Source organism: Anomaloglossus baeobatrachus, chromosome 7 (assembly GCF_048569485.1).
Source record: "Anomaloglossus baeobatrachus isolate aAnoBae1 chromosome 7, aAnoBae1.hap1, whole genome shotgun sequence".
Taxonomy (NCBI): domain Eukaryota; kingdom Metazoa; phylum Chordata; class Amphibia; order Anura; family Aromobatidae; genus Anomaloglossus; species Anomaloglossus baeobatrachus.
The window spans coordinates 249,615,846-249,641,090 of NC_134359.1; the positions used below are offsets into that span (position 1 = coordinate 249,615,846).

At 44.7% G+C, this 25,245-nt stretch overlaps 1 protein-coding gene across 2 annotated transcripts; it reads left to right on the forward strand.

Annotated features, from left to right (window-relative positions):
* Positions 1-766: 766 nt before the first annotated feature.
* LOC142245377 (acyl-coenzyme A synthetase ACSM3, mitochondrial-like) lies at positions 767-24,811 on the forward strand. Of its 2 annotated transcripts, none has more exons than XM_075318034.1 (14): positions 767-838; positions 4,187-4,404; positions 4,542-4,752; positions 6,272-6,476; positions 6,566-6,709; positions 7,196-7,352; positions 9,830-9,909; positions 11,568-11,691; positions 14,463-14,543; positions 16,037-16,138; positions 19,070-19,197; positions 21,189-21,288; positions 22,133-22,252; positions 22,633-24,811. In XM_075318034.1, exons 2-14 carry the CDS (start codon positions 4,201-4,203, stop codon positions 22,717-22,719), a joined length of 1,743 nt encoding a protein of 580 aa, XP_075174149.1. In that variant the 5' UTR covers positions 767-838; positions 4,187-4,200; the 3' UTR covers positions 22,720-24,811. The 2 variants fall into 2 exon arrangements, with proteins under 2 accessions (XP_075174149.1, XP_075174148.1); XM_075318033.1 differs by lacking the exon at positions 767-838 and adding an exon at positions 851-963.
* Positions 24,812-25,245: the final 434 nt, after the last annotated feature.

Here is a 25,245-nt window from a genome sequence, read left to right on the forward strand (position 1 = left end):
CCTGCAGTGCTTTAGCACTACTACTGCAGTGCTTTATCACTACTACTGCAGTGCTTTATCACTACTACTGCAGTGCTTTATCACTACTACTGCAGTGCGTTATCACTATAGTGAATTATAGCACAAGACCTGTATTATTGTGAATTATAGCGCAAGAACTGTATCACACAGTGCATACAGCATGGTGTGTGAGGTGATCCGTAGCTCAGTAGCCCGGGGTCATCATTGTGATAATCCTGGTTTGCCATAACAGTGATCGGGTCCCTGTGATTGCATTACAGGGACCTGATCGCCAAGGAGAGCTAAACTCTTCCTCTTCCTGCTTCAGTGTGATTGATGCATTTAGGGGTTTAAACTGCTAGGAACAGCACGGGACTGCTACAGTCTGTGAGAGCCGGGTCCCGGCTGTAACATCAGCCGGAGACCCGGCAGTAATTGCGGGGATACAGCGCCTGAACTGAACTAAGAAAAAAATACACAAAAAGAAGCAGGAAAAACGCATATGAAAAAAATGCAATCAAAAATTAGCATTTTTATCTGTTGTGTTTTTCCTGCCAAAACATGCTTTTTATGTGCAAAAAAAAGCATATAAAAAAGCAATGTGGGCACATAGGCTTAGATTTGCAAGATGTTGTTATAGCTTGGATTATTCATTTAACTTTACAGCAGAACAATAGTTAATAGTAACTAACCCAACTGGTAGAGCATGGGCCGAGCAGTCACCGCCTCGCTCCCCCCGGCCTCCTGCTCCGTCACATTCCACAAACACTGACATGCATCCAGGACAGGGAAGTGGGAGCAGATATCTGTACGGCTGGTGATTTCCATTCCACAGACTGTGAGTACAACTAATATATACGGATCGTACTGTCACCAAATGATGGAAGTGGACAGCCCTAATGTATAGATCAGTGGTAGGTGGCACTGGTACCACTATACTGCGCAGGATAATTCCGCATAATCGTAAGTAGATACAGGCCTGTTTTCTACATGGAAGACTCTAATAATGATCTGTCTAGCAAATATATTGCTGTTTATGATTAGGTTTCAGTCTACACCTAGCAAGCCGGGCAAAGACTCATCGATTTCTTAAAGGGAACCTGCCACGTGCAAAAACGCTATCAACCTGCATATATGAGGTTAATATGCAGGTAATAGCATTTTAAAGGGAACCTGTCACCAGATTTGGGGCCTATAAGCTGTGGCCACCACCAGTGGGCTCTTATGTACAGCATGTTAGAATATGTACAGGCCACTGTGTAGAACGTAAAAATCACTTTATAATACTCACCTAAGGCGCGGTGTAGTGCGGACTGGTTGGATAGGTGTCTCCGTTCTCCGGGTTCGGCGCCTCCTCTTTCGACCATCTTTGTCATCCTTCTTCTGAAGCCTGGGTGCATGACGCGTCCTATGTTATCCACACTCGCCGCTATTGAGGTCCTGCGCAGGAGCACTTTGATCTGCCCTGAGCAGTGCAGATCAAAGTATTGTAGTGCGCCTGCGCGGGACATCAATGCCGGCTATTGTGGATGACGTCGGACGCGTCATGCACCCAGGCTTCAGAAGAAGGACAAAAATGGCCGAAAGAGGAGGCGCCGGCACCAGAGAACAGAGACACCCATCCGACCCAGCTCCACCGCAGCAACCGTTAGGTGAGTATAATAAAGTGATTTTTTTATGTTATACATAGCGGCCTGGGCTCTTATATACAGCATGTAAGAATATTGTACATAAGAGCCCACTGGTGGTGGCCACAGCTTATAGGCCCCAAATCTGCTGACCGGTTCCCTTTAATGATCGTTCATTTCCTCCAAGCCACGGGGTTCTAAGTGCGGTCACTAGGTTTGTTCAAAGCGCTATTAACCTTGCAGATTACTCCCCATGTCTGCAGGTTTTTTCACATGACAGATTCCTCTTAAAAGATAGCTTAAAGGGAATCTGTCACCAGGTTTTTGGCACCTAATCTGAAAGCAGCATAATGTAGTTGCAGAGATCCTGATTCCAGTGATGTGTCACTTACTGAGCTGCTTAGTGTAGTTTTGATAAAATCACTGATTAATCAGCAGTAGATTATCATTACAGGACTACTTGGTGTGCTACAGGTAGTCCAGCATATTCATGAGCTCTGTATAACTGTTAGATCTGAAGCAGAGGAAACATTGATTTCATCAAAATGACAGCAAACAGCTCAGTAAGTGACACATCGCTGGAATCAGGATCTCTGTCTCTACATTATGTGGCTGTAAGGTGGGGGAGCAAAAGCCTGGTGAAAAATTCCCTTTATCCCCTTACCGGTCTGACCTTTACTCTGACCTCTGCCTTGCTCTCTACCCATTTACCTGACGTGACCTCCAGGATTCCAGATCTCCGGCTTGTACCCTGACCTCAGCGCCGTTCTCTCTCCCCGTGCAGCTGCCATGATTTCCCACCTCCTGACCTTTTGGCTTGTTCGACTACTCCTCCACTAGGGTTTCTAGTGACACCTAGTGTTAGAGCATCTCACTACTCCTCCATTAACGTGTCTTGCAACACCTAGTGTGGGACATGACATAACGTTTCCATCAATATAGACCTATGTGGGCGTCTTTTTTGCAGTAAAAGTTCTTTATTATAGATATATATATATATTTTATTTTTTTTTCCAAAAAATTTCTTTTTTATTGCATTTTGTAGTCCCTTTTAGAACTTAAACTTATGATTGATCACTGACTGGCATGGTGGTCTTCAGCAGACATCCAGCTGTCTTGGCAATCCATCAGCACACCATAATGTTGTCACGGGGCACCGATAGACAAGAACAGCGGCCCCTGGGATACGTGCTGTAAATACTGCTGTCAGACATTGACCGCTGCATTTAACAGATTACCAGTAGGGGGCGGAGCGCCACTCGCGGTTGTTAGAGGCAGATGACGGCTGAATAATAGCCACCATCTGCCAAGAAAGATGCAGGCTCATGAGCTGAGCCCGACACGGAGTTGACATATGATGTACCAGTCTGTCCAACATCAATTTCTCGGTTTTCAAGATTTCCGTTAGTACATAGTTGTCTGTATTCTTCCATCCTGTGCAGATCGCATAGGTGTATGGCTTGTTATTGTAAAGATATTACAGCTATTTTCCCAACTGTCCAAAGAAAGGAGACATCTTTAGGATCAATCAGAGTCCCATCACTTAGACCCTCACTGATCTCGACAACAGAGCTATGAAAAGCCCCACTGGAGTTGCGCGGCAGCTGTGCATGTGCAACCCAAACACTCCAATTCATTCTTTTTGGGGCTGCTGTAGATAGCTGAGTACAGCGGTCTGCTATCTCTTCAATTCCAAGGGGGAATTTCTGTGACTGGTGGGGGTGAGAAAGTTACCACATAGGTTATAAAATTAAAGGATATGGACTACGATGAGGAAGACCCCACAACAGTTCAGAACAGGCTACTCCTGTGTGAGATGTAATGACAAACTGCTCTGCTCTCACCGCACAAGATATGAGTAATTACTGACACTTTTGACCTTTCATCTCTAGACAGGACATAGTGTGAGGGACAGTACAACAGCGCTGATAGTGTTATGAGAGAAGGAGAGCTTATAGAAGAGTTTGTAATGTGACACAGCTAAACTCAGCTGTGCTGCCCCTCACCGAATGCAAAGTCTTTATTTCAAAGGTGTTGGTCATCTGTGCTTTACTCCCACCACTCTCTAATCATGCAGGAGGTTAGACCAGGAGATCAAGGCTATCTGACATTACATCTCACTCACTGAGAAATCTGCTCTAAGCTGTTATGGGGGTATGATCTTTTTCTGCTGTGCGTTGCAGCTTGCTTATGACTAGGCAATGTCATACAGGGGAAAGAAGTACAGGAAAAATCTCTGATAATGCTCACTAAGCCTTAACGAAAATTAACTCATTAGGTGCCAAATACTGTGATTACGAATATCTCTGCAAAGGAGAGGCAAAATAAAAAAAAAGAGAAAACGTTGTAATCCGCTCTTCAGCTACTATTGTATCGTTTCTGCAGTTGAGCATGAAACATTTGGTGAATGGTCCTCTTTAATTACAACATACAACACAGATATAAAAGGTAATTAAACTTGTACCTTGTCCATGTTCATTGGAGCATATGGGGTGAGAAGTGGAGGGACAGTCGGTTCATTTCCAGTCTATTACAAAATCTCATTTCTTCTCGTACAGGGACCAGATCGGCCATGAAGATTCTTCTTAAAGTCAAAAGCTTCACCTCCCATATTACCCCAAGGGTCTGCTCCAGATTAATCAGTGTAAGCCAAAAGTATTCAGCCCCTCAGAATTTTTCCGATTATGAGGCTATTAAGTCAAGTTACAAACTAGATCTACCAGAATACTTCAACTTCGCAAGTGATATCTTAGACAAGTGGACCGCTGCTGACAAGGTAATAGTCTATGATTCCTAGTTAAAGTACTCTCCGCAACTCATGGCATACAAATGGGGATGTATATGGTACATGACTGTGTAACATGATAATGATATATAGTAGTATCAGTAGTAATAGTGATGGTCTTTTCCCAGGATGGCAGTAGAAATCCCAATCCTGCTCTGTGGTGGATAGACGGTGAAGGAAAAGAGGTGAAATGGAGCTTTGATGAGTTGGGTTTTCACTCCAGGAAAGTGGCGAATTTACTCTCTGATGCCTGTGACTTAAAACCAGGAGACCGGGTTATTGTGATTCTCCCTCGGGTGCCGGAGTGGTGGCTGTTCAATGTTGCGTGTATTAGAGCCGGTAAGTAGTCTTAAAGGCATACTCTGTAATACTCCTGAGAGGCTTTTGGAATCAGATGAGATGTCCCGACCTCTGTGAAGACTTTCCTGAGCCCAGCTGAAACCACCATTAACCAACTGGAGACCAGTGACACCAGACAGTTTATCCATGCAGATAGATGGGAATGAAATTTGGAGAGATGGAGAACGGGATTGGTGGGAACATGGCCTCAAATTGGGGATGTGGCTATAGCTAAAAATAATTGTCTACCAGATGGAGGACTTGAAAGTTAATATGTACAGTATGCATATTGATGTAGGGCTAAACCAGAGAGTGAAGACTTTGTTCCTTCTTTACACTTAAAGGGGTATTTTGAAGTTTGGAAGTTATCCACAACTCACAAGGATAGGGGATAACTTCCCAATCGCTAGGGTCAAACTACCAAGACCCCCACCTATCCTGAGAACCTGGGCTTTGAATAGGTGCATGTGAATGAAGCAGTGATCGATCATCTACACTGCTGCCTCATTCATTTTTATGGGAGTACCAAAGACCAGCTGAGTACAGCTCCTACTATCTCCCGGTTCCATTAAGAAAGACTGGTGTAACCACGTTGCTCTTCCATCTGCCTATGCAAATGGTGTTTTGGCCCTAGGCTTTTACACCCGGACCCTTAGGGTGTCCATGTAGAGCTCATGGCCAGTGTAGGAGCAGCGAGCGGGGTTAGTGGGCCCACTGAAGCACAGGGGGGACCGGGGTTTACCCATTAGCGGGAGGGGCTTAGCTAAGCGCCCACCGTGAGGTGGACGCCGGGTACCACTCCCAGGGCAGGGACCTGGACTGTGGCAGCTGACCCCCAGCACAGGAGACAGACTCAGATTTAGACAGCATCAGGCGGGATGACTGAGGCAGGCTGGACAGGCAGATACGGACAGGAATGGTGGGAGCGGTAGGGGTAGTCAGGTACGGGAAGGCAGGTACTGGAGATGGACACCAGGATAACATGACAAGAGCTCAGGACCTGACAACCAGCTAGGTAGCAGACAGGAAAACTGACTAACTAGAAGCATTATGAAGACACCTCCCCTAATGGGAGGATGCCTTAAATACATACTGCCTCTCAGCCATAGGTGAGAGGCATTTCCGGGAAATGGCGAGCCGGCCCTTAAAGAGGAAGGCTGGTGTGTGCGCATCTTAGGTGCACTCCCAGGAATCCTGTGCATGCAGGGCCCAGGAGAGGAAGGAGGCAGCAGCACACGTGGATGACTGAGGAAGTGCAGGTGAGGAAGCGACCTGGCCAGGTTGGTGAGTAAGTCGGCATCACTGTAGAGATGCCGGCGCTACAGTCCAAAGATAACAATGGTACTATGAATTAAATGTGCATGTTTGGGAGGCCAATTACAATTATTGCTTTATGGCTCTGAAACTTTGAGCTACATCTTTGCTCGTCAAGATATTTTTCCTTCAATATTTCCCTTATCAGAGATAAAAAATAAATCTACTTTAACAAGTTCCATCTACAGTTTCCATTACTTTACAGGTTTAGTTCTAATTCCTGGGACAACACAACTTACAGCAAAAGACATTCTGCACAGGCTACAAACATCAGAGGCAAGGTGCATTATCACGAGCCAAGAACTGGCACCAACTGTAGACACCATCTCATCCCAAGCTCCATTACTGAAAACCAAAATGATCATGACCGGAAGGAGAGAAGGGTGGCTGAATTTTCAAGATCTCTATACGTATGTCCCATCATATTCGCACGTAATGATACAGGCACCATGGATCATGAGTTCAAATGTCATTAACAATGTATTCACATTTATATAAGGACCGCCAATGACAGGCACATGTGTGTGAGGACAAAGAGTACAGATCCAATGACCATTTACTTCACTAGTGGGACAACAGGTTCTCCAAAAATGACAGAACACAGTCACAGCAGCTACGGGCTGGGACTGACTGTTAATGGAAGGTAAGTAAATATGCAAGAAACTGTAGGGGTCTTATGGGACTATAATTTGATGACTTGGCTTGGGTAGGACCAAGGTGATATTGGTAAAAATGGTCAGATGTTGTTACTGATCTGCTCCTGTAAACTTCTATTTGCAAACCTGTGGGAAATATTATATCATTATTAGGGATGATCGAATATCACAACTATCTGACTTCGCGAATATTCGATGCGCAATGTAAATCTATGGGAAGCCCGAATAATTATTCGGGTTTCCTATAGACTTACATTGCACATCGAATATTTGCGAATAGTTGAATAGCGGCGACCTATATGGCGAATATTCGCAAATTTGGATATTTGTGGTATTCGATCATCCCTAATCATTATCCATTGGATTAAAGTGTACTGTATATGTGCTGAGCTCTGACATCGGGTGTGACTAGGAAAATATTCAAAAATAAAGAGAATTTACAGAATCACTTTGTACCTATTTTGTCCATACAGGTATTGGATAGATTTAATTCCTTCTGACGTGTTTTGGAATACATCAGACACGGGTTGGGCAAAGTCTGCATGGAGCAGTGTTTTTGCTCCTTGGATTCAAGGCTCATGTGTGTTTGCTCACTACATGCCTCGATTTGACCCAACTATAATCTTGGAAGTAAGTTAAAATTGCAAATCCTTATTGTAGAGAAGGAGGAAAAAAATCACAAAGTATCCAAACATCTGTAAGAATTTAGTGTTTGAAGAAGGGCATGCATGTCACTGAATAATTAGTGGCCACTACATCTCTACACAAGCCCCAAACTCACTTTTGTTCTTATGTACTGAATGTTTATAGAGAACATCAGATGCATTTTCAGTTGTACTCTATTAAAGGGACAGACAGTCATGTGGTTTCTGGCGATAGAAGGTCACATTGTCTGGCTGCGCAGAATACTCCCTGACTTTCCATTGTTCCTGCTGTCAGTATTCATTGGTATATGTGGCTTTCCTGCTGTATTCATCTCTCTCCCTTTTGAAGCAGCAGGAGCTCACCTTCCACCCAGCTGCAGATCATCAGTATTCCCTTGATGTTTAAAGACCCCTTCCTTCCTTCCTTGGACTGGTGCTGGTGATATTATTCAGTCCATTCAAGTTTTGGTTGCAAGCAGGTGGCTTGTACTCCACTGTAGTATTGTTGCTAAAAACTTTGCTGAACTTCTACCTATGTCATCTGTTGATAAGTAGTTTATGCTTTTCCCCCTGTGTGAATAAAAAAGAGCAAGCTTCGGCACACTCAAATAAGAGAATATGAAATGAAAAAAAAAATTTCTCAGGTGATTTTATTGCAAGGCACAAAAAAAGGTTCATCAATTACACCGACGTTTCAGCTCGTAGAGCTTTTATCAAGGTGATACTAAAAAAGATATATAAGGACATAGACCATACATTGGATGGATCAATTGGATCAAAACGTGGTTGTGGGATGATGCCTATTGCTGCAATAATACAAGTAGGTGTGAAAAGGAATGGTGATGATGCCTATATACACTGGCAAAAAGTGATGCTGTCCTTGGCAATAGTCCTCAGCAGAAAATAGAAAGTTTGGGAACTGAAGAGCATGAATCGCCTATGGCGTCACAGAGGGGTATTTTAATGGCAACCGTCAATACAGGCTTAGTGCAATAGGGATCCAATGGAAATCCTAAAGGTAAGTGTGTGATAGTGAGAATCTCTCCAGGTTGATTGAACCATATAATGCATATCAGAGATCCACATTCAAATCAGGCTGTGGTATGCTTCAAGGAGACCATTGGAAGTGCCTATGAACGGAGTCATTGGGGAACAGGGTGTGCACTATTAAACGCCAGGGGACAGCAGGAGATAAAGATTTATACCTTTTAGGATTTCCATTGGATCCCTATTGCACTAAGCCTGTATTGACGGTTGCCATTAACATACCCCTCTGTGACACCATAGGCGATTCATGCTCTTCAGTTCCCAAACTTTCTATTTTCCGCTGAGGACTATTGCCAAGGACAGCATCACTTTTCGCCACTGTATATAGGCATCATCACCATTCCTTTTCACACCTACTTGTATTATTGCAGCAATAGGCATCATCCCACAATCACGTTTTGATCCAATTGATCCATCCAATGTATGGTCTATGTCCTTATATATCTTTTTTAGTATCACCTTGATAAAAGCTCTACGAGCTGAAACGTCGGTTTAATTGATGAACCTTTTTTTGTGCCTTGCAATAAAATCACCTGAGAATTTATTTTTTTTTCATTTCATATTCTCTTATTTGAGTATGCCGAAGCTTGCTCTTTTTTATTGACTACTAATTTTCTTCTGAGCACCTCTCTATACCAGTAGTTAGTGCATCCAGGCTGACTTTTTCTGTTTCCCCCTGTGTGGTCTCCTTGTGGCTTCTATAGTCTTTAGTGGGGTTGATGAAGAGCTCATCCCACCCGTTCCCTATTTAGGGTCCAGCACTAGGGATACCTAGGGATAGGTATCTGGCTTGGTGCATAGGTGCGCAACCTATCTAGGGTTGTGGAGGAACCTTGGGGACCAGCAGTAAGTTTGGTCAGGGGTCACCATCGCCCCTTTTCCTAGACAAGCGGTTTCCCTTACCTTCCCTTTCACCATTCGCTTGGTACTTTCCCGTATCTAGCATGACACTATCAGTACAGAATGACTGTTTAAACCCAGTACAGGCCCTTGGTGTATCTTGGCGGGGCCAAACATGTAAGTGCACTGTCTTACCTGATTACTTTCCCTCTATCTCCACTCTCCCCTCTTCTTTGACAGCTGTGGCTTCATAGAACCAGAGAAGAGCAGAGATAGATGGAAAACAATCAGGTTCTTAGGTGCACTTACATTTTTGGACCCCACCATGATGCACTGAGTGCCTGTACGTGGTTTGAACAGTCATTCTGTGATGACAATGTCCCTTAAAATTCATGCTCTATACATGCAACTCTTCCATTCTTCTTGCCAAAGAAGCCTACAACACCATTCTTCTCTCATACTCTTCTCTAAATGCATCTTAAGGCTCCCATACATATTATATTAATGTCAGCTCTCTCTCTCTCTCTCTCTTTCTCGTATAGCTGATTACCTGAAATGCTTTCTTTATTCATGCAGACATTGGCCCACTACCCAGTCACTGCATTTTGTGCTCCTCCGACTGCCTATCGTATGATGGTGTTATGCAACCTTGCAAGGTATGAACATAGAATGTAATACAGGTTGAAATAACTGAAAAATTTCTTTGGCATAAAATAATACAGGTAACGATTAGTAACGTGAAGCTCCAGTTTGGGATTGTCATGCTTACACCCCTTTTCAGCTTTACAGCTTGACCACCTTGAGACGGCGGTACGTTGTGTCCTACTTATCCTGCACTGATCCTCTATTTCCAGTGATCCTACTTGCTTCCACTCTTCTGTTTGGGCCACCACTGCCCTTTTGCCGATTCTCCTGCTGAGGCGCTGAGAGCTGACTTGTGCTTTGTATAAACCACAATCTTTCAGCCTATGTTCTTTCTCCACTATCTTCTTAGGAGGTCTTCTCCCATCGCTCAGTGAGCTACTCTTACTGTCTTCTTTCCGTGACGTCAACCCATCTGACTATGGTATCTCTCTGTAACGCTTGCGGCCAGTGTAGGGGCGGCAAGCGGGATAAGTGGACCCACTGGACCACAGGGGGGACCCGAGCTTACCCCCGTAGTGGGAGGGGCTTAACTAAGCGCCCACCGCAACGCGGACCCTAGGTACCACTCCCAGGGCAGTGACTGGGACTGTGGCAGCTGACCTTCAAGACAGGAGACGTACTTGGATATAAACAGGTACAGGCGGGGTGACTGAGGCAGGCTGGACAGGCAGGTATGGACAGGAATGGGGGGCACGGCAGGGATAGGCAGGTATTGGAGACGGATACAGGGTTAATGGGACTTGAGAACTAACTAGCAGACTGGTGTAATGACTAACTGAATATGTTGTGCAGGCACCGCCCCTAATGGGAGGATGCCTGCGCAACACATTTCCTGGAAATTACACGCCGGCCCTTTAAGAGGAGGTCAGTGTGTGTGCATTCGTCTTAGGTGCACTCCTTGGAACTCTGGGTGGCATATACAGGGCTTGGGAGGGAAAGGAGACAGCAGCACATGTGGATGATCGGGAAAGTACGTGGGAGGATGCGACTCACTGGGATGGTAAGTAAGTCGGCATCATACAGAGACGCCGGTGCTACACGCTCTGCTGTCTTGCCACAATGAACTGGTGACTGCAGTCCATCCTGACATCGGCCATTGCTACCACTGGCTTCAGGGGGCCGCAATCTGGGGACACCCTGTGGGAAAGTTCACATCACCTTGTGGTGGTTCTAATGGGAAAAACTCGCATTCTTTAGACTTTGTTCCCCAGTTTTAGGCAAATGTCAAGTCTGTAATAACCCAATTGCTCCATGACATTTCTGGGAAGCCTCATGTCACTATTATATTGAAAAATTTGCTAACCTAACATCTAACAATAGTTCTGCGTAGCTTTGGTAAAATCCAGTTGACTTCCTACTGGTTCCATCACTCTCGTATCTCAGGTTCTCTCACCAGGATGTTGCATCGTCTGGACTTGACGGGTTATTAGGTTATCCCTCAGCCCTTGAGACATTTTTAATCAAATCACTTGTAAAAGGAGCATTTTTAATTATAACCATTGGGGAAAATTGGAAATTCATTGTTCTTACGCTAATTTGGCTGAATGGAGTTTGCAGCCCTGTCCTCTCACATGCAATGAATGTTCCTATGGTACTGTAATGTTTTTTTATTTGGAATTACAGCGTTGATGATCATGGATTTGTGTATTTTTTTTGTATATTCATAAAGCTACAAATTCAAGAGTCTAATGCATTGTGTGAGCGCTGGGGAACCCATCAACCCTCAAGTGATTGAGCAATGGAAAGAAAACACGGGGCTTGACATTTATGAAGGCTATGGTCAAACAGAGACTGTAAGTTGTGACTGGACAAAAATGTATTACTGACATCTAAATGCATGTGTGACGCCCTGGCAAAACCAGGTAGTTACAAATAGGCCCCTGCATAACCCCTTCCTTCATTAGGAAATACACAGCCAACCAAGAAAACCCTAGTCACCCCCCCTTAGGGAAAGATAGACACACCAGTGGTCGTGACCAGGCGGTTGGAACATGCCCACCCAGGGGTCCAGACAGCCCGGGGCGGGAAAAGTAGCAGATCTGTTACAAGTTCAGTTTGGAGAGGAGTGTGGCGTGGAGCTAAGGGTAGCTCCAGCAGTGAAGTTCAAGTTGAACGGTACCAGGGTAGGGGCCCTGGTGCCTTGGCTAGGAGGCAGACGGTGGTCTCCATCAGCAGACGGGAAGACGGCTCGGCGGAACCGAGGTGGATCGGGCCAGGCTTGTAGCTTGCCGGTACCGACACGGGGAACTGACCCGGAAACCGTAGCACAAAGGGGGGTACTCGGACCCTGAAGCCAGGAACCAGAAACAAGTGGAACTGGTTAATTAACCGATTGAGGCCAGGACTAGAGGTCCTGTCCCACCCAAAGTCCCTCATAGAAGACAACATCCCACCGATTAGGGATAAGAGGTCACCGCCAGGGCCCATAGATCCCATGGGCCAGCGTCTGTGGGCACGGCTCCTTAGGCCACATCCAGCCGGGAGCGGATTCCTGAGTTTTATACTGGGAAAGTCCACCTTACACAACAGTGCAGGAAAAGGATAGAGACCACCAGCCCGGGTGGGGGATCCCGAACGCAACCGGCTGCGGCACCGGCCACCACCACCTTGGTTTACCAGAGACTTGTGTGTTTTACTAACAGTGAGTACACCAGCACCCCCTGCGGTCGTCATCCCCCCCTGCACCAGAGCCATCGGGTCCCGGGGCCAACATCCCTGCCCACGGAGGGGTTAACAACTTGCTGCACAACATCTCTCCCGGGTGCCCCGTAACAGCAGCAGCGGTGTCCCACCTCACCACACACCGTGGGTGGCGTCACAAGCTTACTACGGCCTAGCCTGTACATCTACATCCCCCCATTTATTCGGCGTGTCCGCGAGACCCCCGGGTCCGGAGACCCTCGAGCCACCACTCCTGAAGGTCCGGGCCCGAGCAGCGACCGGCTGCTGGCACGGGGGCGGCACACATGTTCTATACTAGTGCCTAAACGGATTTAAGGATGGTACTACAGTATTCTGGTTCTGTTGGCTTTGAACCATCAGACTAACATCTAGCCTTTATTTTATTTCTGTGTGAAGAGGCAATTTCCCTATTTAATTTCCCAGATGAGCATTGTATGGCTTATAAACCTCCTCACACCGGTATGCTAAGCATATCACTCTACACAAAGCGAAACATTACCCCTTTAGATCCTAGTCATAAGCCTCTCACATAGCCAAATCAGATCTCCTGCTTTGCTCTGAAAAGTGGCAACACCCTGAAACAGCGTATCTGAGATTCTAGTTTGGCTTTTATCCTGTCATATGGCAAGGTTTGTGAAAGGGTCGAAATTGACTTTTAGGATTGCTACTTCCAATAGGTGGCACTAATGTTCAAGTCATCTTCCTATCTGAAGAAGCAATTTCTATATTTAATTTTCCAGAGGAGCATTGCATGGCTTATAAGCCTCCTCATAATGGCATGCTAGGCATATCACTCTACACAAAGAGAAACATTACCCCTTAGATCCCAGTGATATGCCTCTCACATAGCCAAATCAGATCTCCTGCTTTGTACTGACGAGAAGCAACACCCTAAATCAGCATATCTTAGATTCTAGTTTGGCTTTTATCCTAAGGGGTACTTTACCCATTGTGACATTGCTAGCATCGGCTAGCGATGTCCAGCGCGATAGTACCCGCCCCCGTCGCACATGCGATATGTGGTGATTGCTGCCGTAGCGAACATTATCGCTACGGCAGCATCACACACACATACTTGCTCGGCGACGTCGCTGTGACCGCCGAACAATCCCTCCATCAAGGGGGAGGTGCGTTCGGCGTCACAGCGACATCACCGCGACGTCACTAAGCGGCCAGCCAATAGAAGCGGAGGGGCGGAGATGAGCGGGACATAACATCCCGCCCACCTCCTTCCTTCGGCATTGCCGGTGGAGGCAGGTAAGGAGATGTTTGTCGCTCCTGCGGGTTTACACACAGCGATGTGTGCTGCCGCAGGAGCGACAAACAACATCGTACTTGCAGTCGACCCAACATTATGAAAATGACAGACGCTACACAGATCACCGATTTTCGACGCTTTTGCGATCGTTTATCGAACCATCTAGGATTTACACGTTGCGATGTCGTTACCGGCGCCGGATGTGCGTCACTAATGACGTGACCCCGATGATATTTCGGAAGCGATGTCGCAACGTGTAAAGCCCCCCTAAGTCATATGGGAGATTTGTGAAAGGATCGAAATTGACTGTTAGGATTGCTACTTCCAATAGGTGGCACTAATGTTCAAGTCCTCTTCCTATCTGAAAAAGCGATTTCCATGTTTAATTTTCCAGAGGAGCATTGCATGCTTATAAGCCTCCTCATACAGGCATATCACTCTCAATAAGGAGAAACATTAGCCCTTAGATCTTAGTTTGTATTGAAACTCATCTTTGAGCTTACATCTTTTAACTCAGCTCGTAGCCCACGATCCAACATGTACAAGTGTGAACATGGTCCTATTTAGTTTTAAATATTGGAGTAAATGAATTGCACAAAGCTAACTACAAAAATTACTATCTAGGTCCTGGTATGTGGAACATTTAAAGGAATGAAGATAAAACTGGGCTCTATGGGAAAGGCTTCTCCAGCCTATGACGTCCAGGTATTTATGTCTCTACTGTAGTATGAACAGAGGATAATTGTAACATCCATACCGGTGCCTGGTCCCTCGGTGTCTTCTTTGGTCAGAGGGTGATGCATTACCCTTGTTTTATTCCTGGGTCTTTTGGTTCCTCCCAGACTTTATGGTTGGGGCTTAATTCCTTGCTAGTTAGTGTTTCTCCTTGCTGTCAGCCTTCAGCCAGGATACTTTCCATTTAAACTCCTGAGAATCCTTTTCTAGTGCCAGTTATAGGAAAGACTACTTTGATTATCTTCAGTCTGTTCACTCCTGTTTTGCCTCTATTCCCTTATTTTCTGACCTCGGCTTATATTTTTGACAATTCTCCTGATTAAAATGTTGACTTTGACATCCTGGTGCTGACCTCGCGTGACAACAATTCTTGCCGCCAGCTTGCTCTACCAGCCAGCAGCCGACTCCATGGCACCAAAACCAGGGTTCCCTGTGTAAGTCTGGAGTTAAAGGGAACCTGTCACCAGATTTGGGACCTATAAGCTGCGGCCACCACCAGTGGGCTCTTATATACAGCATTCTAACATGCTGTATATAAGAGCCCAGGCCGCTGTGTAGAACGTAAAAATCACTTTATAATACTCACCTAGGAGGTCGCTCTGGTGCAGACTGGTCAAATGGGTGGCGCCATTCTCCGGTGCCGACGCCTCCTCTTTCGGCCATCTCGGTCTTACTTTCTTCTGAAGTCGGCGTGCATGACGCGTCCTACGTCATACACACTCGCACTGAGGTCCTGCTCAGACGCACTTTGATCTGCTCTGCGTCATGCACGCCGGCTTCAGAAGTAGGAAGACCAAGATGGCCGAAAGAGGAGGCGCCAGCACCGGAGAATGGCGCCACCCATTTGACCAGTCTGCACCAGAGCGACCTCCTAGGTGAGTATTATAAAGTGATTTTTACGTTCTACACAGCGGCCTGGGTTCTTATATACAGCATGTTAGAATGCTGTATATAAGAGCCCACTGGTGGTGGCCGCAGCTTATAGGCCCCAAATCTGGTGACAAGTTCCCTTTAAAGGATGAAGGCCAGGTAAATCCCTTGGATCCGGTACACGGAGTGATTTGTGCTTAGTCGGTCCATGGACGCCCTATGACAGCAGCCGGATGCCACGAGCAGTGCCCCCATAACAATATAACTGGCCCTGGAAACTGATTCCCAGGAGTTTAGATAGAAAGAACTTGGCATGAATGTCATAATAATCAGAGGTTGGGGTCACATCAGCAAAGTAAAAGAAAAATATCAACTGAGAACTCTTTAGTGACAGATTTTAACCATATGGTAAGATGCCGAGGGTAAGTATCATCTAAAAAAATGGGACTTAGCTCGCTGCCCTCATCTGCACAGCGGGTTACCTGCAATTAACATTACCCAACACTTACCTATTTTTGGGAAGTGAAATGACTCTTCCTGTAGGTGAGATTTCTTAATTACATGTCTCTAGTTAATATCTGTTCCCATTACAGGTGGTTGATGCTGATGGCAGCGTATTACCTACAGGTCAGGAAGGCGATATTGCAATCCGTATCGCACCACAAAAACCTTTTTATCTTTTTTCTCAATACACGGTAAGTTTATTAACAGAATATGTCTGTTGAAGTACCTACCCATTTTATTTCTTGTCCTAATCCATCTAAAATGAAAAATGAAGCACCTTTACAAATTGTCGTTGGTGTCTTTAGCTTCGAGGCAGACCTATGCGTCTCCATGGTAACAGACAACAAAGCTGTGTAGTCTGATTCTGCAGCCATACTCTATCTAAACTGTCCTTTATAGACAACATACAGTCATAGGCTAGCAATAAATAATAGAGTGGCACTGACAGCAATATGTATATATGTGCCATATAGACTTGTCACAGAGTTTTGCACAAACTTTGTCGACTGTCATGGCAGCAGTGGGCTCTGTTCACATTGCAGATTCTGACACTCCACCCAATGGTTTCTCTGGTGTCTGGGATCAACATAGGCAGACATAAGGTACCGTCACACATAACAAGATCGCTGCTGAGTCACGGTTTCTATGACGGAGTAGCGATCCCATTAGCGATCTCGTTATGTGTGACATCTACCAGCGATCAGGTCCCTGCTGTGAGATCGCTAGTCGTTGCCGAATGGTCCAGTATCGTTCCTGCATCGTTGGCAAGGTCTGACTGTGTGACATCTCACCAGCGACCTCCCAGCGACTTACTAGCGATCCCCATCAGGTCGCATCGTTTTCAGGGTCGCTGGTAAGTCGTTGTGTGTGACCGGGCCTATAGGCACCCACCTGCTATGTGTTGATTCATAAGCAGGCTAGCGGGAGTTAATCTCTGCTACTCTGCTTGTTTGGCTCCTTTCATTACATGTGATGAGGAAGCCAATCACATCTGCTCTCCTCCTATTTATGCTGGATGAAATCTTCTACCCATGCCAGCTATAGTTTATTCTGTTTGTCTGTGAGCTTTGGTGTCCCAGACTTTCTGATGAAAGTGTTGATTTTTGCTTGGAGCGGATGTGGAGTTTGCCCCTGTTGTCTTGTTGCTTCCTTCCTGCTCTTGTTTTCTTCCTAATCTCTTATTGTCTTATATCTCTGTGTCTGCAGAGTGATAGTGTTTTGGTTTCCCCTGTCTCTTATTCACAGCAACAAAAGGGCAACAGTATTTACCAGCCCAGGCCACAGAATCAAATGCACAAACCACTCACACACTACCAATCCATGGAGGAGGTGATTGCTTAGTATTAAAATTGCACATAAAAAGGCTTGTATAAGGCACCATTCACACATGTAGGGGCACAGTGTCTGGCTACCAGTCTATTAGTGACGCCCATACTGTTAGACTAGGCGGGCTGCCCAGCACTATATAAGTGCACCACACACAAACAGAGACCCCAGTTTACAAGGCCTACATTAATGGGCTTAGCTCAGCCTGTATAAAAATATATAACGTGCAGAAAAATATATGTAAAATATATATGAGGTATTAGTTAATATTATGGCCAAAATACGCACGCTCGCAACCCAAATGTCAAGGGTCCTCATGTCTTGCAAGTCCCTATACTGATATAAAAGCTAAACCACAAACCCCTGTCAGTCTATTTATGTAGGTTTCATCTCACTCCTGTCCTGACCCTCCCTGGGGGGGGGGGGATATCCAATCAGGACTGGTCAGGAGCAGGCCCAGGAAAGAAACTCGGGCATCTCCACTGTGATGGTGGGATATGGGGGGAGGTGTATTTTGCTGTACAGATTCCTATTTTAAGCTTGGTTCTCTTTCCATTATTTGTACTGCTTCTGTGTACATTGTATTGTTTGTAAGTAATCTCCCCCTATAGTGCAAGGTTATAGCCTCTTGAGGCACTTCCGTCCCTGGGTGTGGGGGGGAGGTGGGCCTAGAGTCCACTTATTGTAAACTCTCTGCTTACCTGGGAGATTCAGGCAGTCTGTCTGAGCATTTGAAGAGAGAAGGTTTGATCCTCTGGGAGAAGCTGGGACTTCTCAGAGAGACCTGAACATTTATCGCTTATTGGATTATATTAATATTTCTGGACTAATATTACCCTCTGTTTTGTGGATTATGTTATGGACCATTTTATTTGCTTGGAATAAATGCTCCTTGGATTGTACAGCCATCTCTCGCTCTGTGTGATTGTGTGATATGGGAGAAGAACCCCGTCACATCCACCATCAGTAGTATCCCTGAGATTAGGGATAGTATAAGATCCCCTAGCTTGAGAGTCAACCCCAGTTCCCCGCTATCCTATAATCATCGTGACAAGACTACACTTAGAGGATCAAGGCATTTTTGTGCACAAAATGGACAATTCATGTGCACAAGGCCAGGCAGGCAGACAGGGGCGGGAATAGTAAGACCCGACCGACATATTGCCTTCCTGTTGCACCTGTCAATCAAATAACAGTGTATTGCTGGAACTTTAAGTGCACATATTTCTGAAATAACACATCCTATCTCAGAACAAAAGGTATGGTTACACTCAGCATCCTAGCGTCAGTATAGCACTGGTTTTACTTTATTTATATAAAGTCTGCTGGATGGTTCCCTTTAAATGATTCAGGTTCTCATAAAGTCGTTTTTACATGGCAGTGAATCTGTTCATTCTTTTTGTTGAGTGACTGCAAGATCAAACTACACAGTCTCTGCCCATAGTCTCTTACCATGGAGACACATCTATTCATATAGAAGCTGTAAACCAAAGGACGCTTTAATAGAAATTATTGGCAAAGATTCCTATATTTTTCATTGCATTGGAGCAGTGCGAGCAAATTGGCTGTAAAAGACAACGTATCATAGAAGGAGTCTTTTACAGTGATTATATATATATATATATATATATATATATATATATATATATAATCGTACATATTTTTTTCTTTTATTAGAAATTTCTGAGAGTCTATTTATCTGGAACCTGCTCCAATCTGCATTTACAGAACACGATCCAATATATAATGCAATGATTTAGCCTTTACAGATGATGTATAATATCCATTGGCAATAGGGCGACCCAGAGAAAACGGCCTCAACCCGAAGAGGAGACTTTTACCTTACAGGAGATCGAGGCATTAAAGATGAAGATGGCTATTTCTGGTTTGTTGGAAGATCAGATGACGTTATATTGTCTTCTGGGTAAATATACGTTTTTTTACACACAATGGATTAATACAGTCCACCAGATACATTTTTGTTGCTGCTCAGAGCATAGCCTTAAAGGGAATCTGTCATCAGTTCTTTGCCACCTAAGAGCTGCATAATGTAGGGGCAAGGATCCTGATTCCAGCGATGTGTCACTTACTGGGCTGCTTAGTGTAGTTGTGATAAAATCACTGGTTAATCAGCAGTAGATTATCATTACAGGACTACTTGGCGTGCTGCAGTTAAGGCCGCTTTACATGCTGCGATATCGGTACCGATATCGCTAGCGTGCGTTCCCGCCCCCATCGGTTGTGCGACACGGGCAAATCGCTGCCCATGTCGCACAACATCGCCAAGACCTGTCACATATACTTACCTGCCTAGCGACGTCGCTGTGACCGGCGAACCGCCTCCTTTCTAAGGGGGCGGTTCGTTCAGCGTCATAGCGACGTCACAGCAGCGTCACTGAACCGCCGCCCAATAGAAGCAGAGGGGCGGAGATGAGCGGGACGAACATCCCGCCCACCTCCTTCCTTCTGTATTGTGGCCGGGAGGCAGGCAAGGAGAGGTTCCTCGTTCCTGTGGCGTCACACGGAGCGATGTGTGCTGCCGCAGGAGCGAGGAACAACTTCGTTACTGCTGCAGTAACGATAATCGAGAATGGACCCCCATGTCACTGATGAGCGATTTTGCACGTTTTTGCGACGATGCAAAATCGCTCATAGGTGTCACACGCAGCAGCATCGCTAATGCGGCCGGATGTGCGTCACAAATTCCGTGACCCCCAACGACTTCGCATTAGCGATGTCGTAGCGTGTAAAGCCCGCTTTACTCCAGCATATTCATGAGCTCCTGTGTAACTGCTAGATCTGCAGCAGAGAAAACATTGATTTTATCAAAATGACAGCACACAGCTCAGTAAGTGACACATCGCTGGAATTAGGGTCTCTGTCGCTACGTTATGTTGCTCAAAGATGGGGGAGCAAAAACCTCGTGCCAGATTCTCATTTAAATTGTTGCCTTCATTTTTGGAAACATTGATTGCTGCTTTGCAGTTTAGATGATTATCTTAAAAGGAATCTGTCACTAGGATCAACCTTCCCAAGCCGTCTATATGGGGATGTGGATCATAGAAAGTTGAATAAAATGATACTATTGTATCTGCAATCTGATGTCTTATTCCAGAGAAATCGGGGGTTTTTATATGTAAATGAGCTGTTAAGATCTTTGGGCCGGACATAGATCTCCCTGCAGAGATAATTTTACATGGAAGGAGGTGTTATCAGTGTGAGACATGTAATGACTGACAGTCTGCTCTCCTGATCTACATATCTTACACTGATAACATCCCCTTTTAATTAAAAATAAAATCAAAGACCTATTAAATCACAGTCAAAGACCTTTTAAAGTCCCGTGTGAGTCAACAGAATATAGGTGCCAAATTAAAGTTAAATCCAGCTCTGCTGACTTTCTCATAGGGAGGTGAGAAGAGTCAGTAATGTTACATCTATAGATATCTGCTGCGATGGTATGTGCAATTTCAGGTGTTATGAGCCTGTCTGATAGGAAGGTGAATGGGGCCGGCAATGTCATGTCTATAGATATCAGCTAGTGGCGTGAGTTAGAGGCATGTGTCCTGCACCTGTCCTACGTAGTAATCTGACACGGGGCCATTGAGGTCATTAAGGTATCCGGTACGCGTGCGAGAGCGACAGGTATCCTGCACCTTCCTATTTAGCTGGCAGAGCTGTGATCTGTGACTACGGAGTGTGAGGTAGTCTAAGACACGCCCCCTGCCTCATTATTCCTTTAGGCTGCTCTCTAATGCCACCCTGCCACCTCTGATTGGCTGCAGTTAATAAATACAAGTTAATGACATTAGGAAGTCAACTGTCTCTTAAATACTGAAACAAAGGACCCTTATTAATGCAAAGACTTGTAGCCCTCCCTTTAAATAGTATCATGATTTCCCTTTATCTGTTTAGATATCGTATTGGACCATTTGAAATAGAAAGTGCTTTAATAGAGCACCCGGCAGTCGCCGAATCTGCAGTGGTCAGCAGTCCGGACCCCATCAGAGGAGAGGTAAGTGTCGGCAAATACCTGTCTATAACACTAATATATAATTTACTTCGAATGCAACAAAACTTGCAAGCTAGAAAAGAGTATCTATGAACCCATGTCTTAAGAGAACAGACAGAAAGGAGCATGTCTCCAACTGATGCTTATAATGGGTTACCGAACATTGTGCAGGAGCTGATCGGCAGGAGAGTTGGACCCCACCGATCTGATATTGATGGCCTGAGTATGGGCCACTGTTAAGAACTGGGTAACCAGTCATACCATTGTTCTCGCCACTGGTGTACATTAAAATTTTATTTGAAATTTGGGACCAATGAAGTTTGCAATATTCCCAAACTTTATTTTATTAAGAAATTGCCTGGTGGCCATTTGGTAATAAAACTGTCCATTGATTTGTTAAAGCTTGTGATCACGGGTCCTACGGAAGCAAGAATAATGGAATCTTACTGAATGCAATGCTGTAGATTTAAGGCCGGTCTTACACATTTGAAGGCTGTCGGTCGATTTATGCTTCGGCCAATTGTTCAACCGACTGCCATATCAGCTGACCTTGCCGTACACAGGAGCGCTCATTCAGCCGAACGCTCCTGTATTCTCTATAATAAAGCTACCAAGATATATATATATATTACAGTTGAAAACCATTGGTGGAGACTACTACAGAATCGGCTTAGGTGACACATATCGCTTTAGTTTTTATAGGGGAGGGGAAAAATGTACAAATAAAATGAAAATTGGTAATGGAGGTTTAACAAATAAATTGGGGGAAAAAATTAGTTTACATGGACAAAGTATCTGAAATCCAAATCATTGTATCTTACACCTAATCGATATGTTTACTGTGCAGGTGGTGAAAGCTTTTGTTGTCTTGTCCCCTACATACGCTGAACACGATCACGAGACACTGACTAAAGAACTACAAGATCATGTAAAGACTGTGACCGCTCCATACAAGTACCCAAGAAAGGTTGGTATCTTCATGATAGCGCCACCGTCCCACAAGAAGCTGCTGGAACTTCTAATGACCTACAGCGGTGGGATTAGTGTCCCTCACCTGCCAGCTCACTAGCCAGGGCTATTACAGGGTCTACCACGGTCTCCGGTATCCTGGTCGGCGACAGGTGAGGAACCTGTATAGGGATTAGCTAGAAGTGTAGGGTACAGCTGCAGGAGTGAAGGAGGTGTCCCATCTTCCCCCCTCACTAGCGCTAGGGCCCACCGTTGTTAAAGTGTCCCTGATGTACCCCTTGTGTTGTAGAATGTGGTGTTGTGCACCATACTTCCAGAGTCTCTCGCGTGACAAGAAGCTGCTGGAACTTTACCAACCTATTCTTCTATTATTAATAGATTGAATTTGTACAACAATTGCCCAAAACGGTCAGCGGGAAGATTCGGAGAAATGAGCTGAGAAATAAAGAATGGGGAAAAGCCTAAAGACTGGTTACCACAAAGGAAACTTATCAGAATAATTAATATAGTCACTTCAAGAATCCTGACTCAACATGTACGGAGAATGATCCTGACAACTGATCTTCTAATGGACACCGTCATCACATTTTTGGAGGACTAAATACTGAGGATTTTTAGAACCTACCTGTCACAATTCAAGAGCTTGGTCTCTATGGATTCAAGATCTACAATTCTACGCTTCCTTGGAACCTCGGTTGAGGATCATTGTGATCTATTCCCTGCACTGAGATGGATTTTAACTTGGTCGGTATACAATCACCTCTACGGACTGAATACAGACATTTACGGGGTATCCACCTCCTGTTTTCCTGATCTCCATTAATGTTATCCTATTCTTCTATTGACTAAGTATTATTTTTTTTTCATCACTTTGTATATATATTTTCCTTTCCAATAAAGTAAAACACTTTTGCGTTAAAATATCTATTTGTGGAATAAAAAAGTAAAAAATGATAAAATATTACCCTTGTCTAGTAAATGTCAGCTCATTAACCCCTTCACGACCATGGACGGATATATCCGTCATGGAGCGTGTCCCGTTAATCCCCATCGTGGATCGGCACACATATCAGCTGTTTTCAACAGCTGACATGTGTGCCTACATGTTACGAGTGGAATCGCATTCCACCCGTAACATTAACCCCTTACATCTCGCTGCCAAAGTCTGGCAGGGAGATGTATATACGCGCGGTGAAGATTTTCACTTACCGCCGCCCCCACCGGAAGTCACGTGAGTGATCACGTGACTTTCGGTGGTTGCCATCGTAGCACAGGGTCATGTGATGACGCCTGCAGCTATGACGTTTCACTTTCGTTTTCCCTCGGCCCGGAGCAGAGGGAAACAGGAAGTGACTGTATCTGCTGTTTACAGCTGTATGGCTGTGATCAGCAAATAGATAAGAGCGATCGGATTTCTGATCGCTATAGCATCCTAGGGGGACTAGTAAAATAAAACACAAAAAAGTAAAAAAAGTTTTAAAAATTAAAAAAAATAAAAAACCTAAAAGTTCAAATCACCCCAGTTTCCCCCCATTGAAAATTAAAGGGTTAAAAAATAAATAAATATACACATATTTGGTATCGCCGCGTTCAGAAATGCCCGATATATCAAAATATAAAATCAATTAATCTGATTGGAATGTTTTTACCACTACGCCGTTTACCAAACGCTAAAATTACGTTTTTTGGTCACCGCAATTTTTCCGCAAAATGCAATAACAGGCGTTCAAAACGTATCATCTGCGCAAAAATGGTACCATTAGAAATGTCAGCTCGAGACGCAAAGAATAAGCCATCACTGAGCCATAGATCCCAAAAAATGAGAACTCTACGGGTTTCGGAAAATGGCGCAAAACGTACGCCATTTTTATTGGACAAGCTTGTGAATTTTTTTTAACCCCTTAGATACAAGTAAACCTATACATGTTTGGTGTCTACAAACTCGCACCGACCTCAGGCATCATACCCAGACATCAGTTTTACCATATAGTGAACACTGTGAATAACACATCCCAAAAACTATTGTGCCATCACACTTTTTTTGCAGTTTTTCCACACTTGGAATTTTTTTGCTGTTTTCCAGTACACCATATGGTAAAACTTATGGTTTCATTTAAAAGTACAACTTGTCCCGCAAAAAACAAGCCCTCATATGGCAAGATTGACGGAAAAATAAAAAAGTTACGGCTCTCGGAAGAAAGGGAGCAAAAAACCAAAACGCAAAAACGGAAAGTGCCCCGGGGCTGAAGGGGTTAACTGCACTTTAGAAATTAGCCTTTAAGGGGTATTCTTTTTTTTTTTAAACATCTTTTTACTGAATTTTAACCGAATTTCTTTTACAATCTGCTCTTATACAAAGAGCATTTCATTGATGACATTATAATCAAAACAGTCCCGCCCACCCCTCCCCCCGCTCTGCGTGCGACCAGAAGCAACTTAAAATGGTAACTTATGTAATTGGTATGTGTCCATTGAGCACTTCAAGAAGGTACCAAGAGGTCTGTCCAAACTGAGATTTAAGTCTATCCTTAAGCACTGTAGCCAAGTTAGGTATAAATAAAGACCATGTTTCAAAGAAACGCTTAGTCAACTTCTCCTTATTCGACAGTGCATCCAGCCAGTCCATTTTGAATATGAACATTAGTTTTGTTTGGATAAACGCTAGAGAGGGTGCTTCAGGATTTACCCAGAGATGTAGGATACTTTTCCTAGTGGCCGAGGCCCAAATAGTTAAGATTGCCCTGGTTCCTCTCGGAAGACTTTGTTGAGCCTCCTCCAACATGTTAAAAATCACCCACTGTGGTGTCAGAGCAAACTGAATATTGTATGTGTTTTGTAAGACTGAGTGAACGCTTCTCCATACTCCCTGTATCTGAACACAGTCCCATAAGTGGTGAAACATGTCAGTGTCTCTTATGCCACATTTAGAACAAGTAGATAACAGGATGGCTTGGAGAAAACCGGGTTAAATGCTGCGCTAGAAAACCACGA

What these genes read in the sequence shown, in the direction of transcription:
- LOC142245377 (XM_075318033.1), top strand. Translation starts at nt 900, where the DNA reads ATGTATAGATCAGTGGTAGGTGGCACTGGTACCACTATACTGCGCAGG. An exon ending in AGTGGACCGCTGCTGACAAG is followed by an intron (nt 4,405 to 4,541) that starts GTAATAGTCTAT and finishes GTCTTTTCCCAG; the next exon opens with GATGGCAGTAGAAATCCCAA. An exon ending in GCTATGGTCAAACAGAGACT is followed by an intron (nt 11,692 to 14,462) that starts GTAAGTTGTGAC and finishes ATTACTATCTAG; the next exon opens with GTCCTGGTATGTGGAACATT.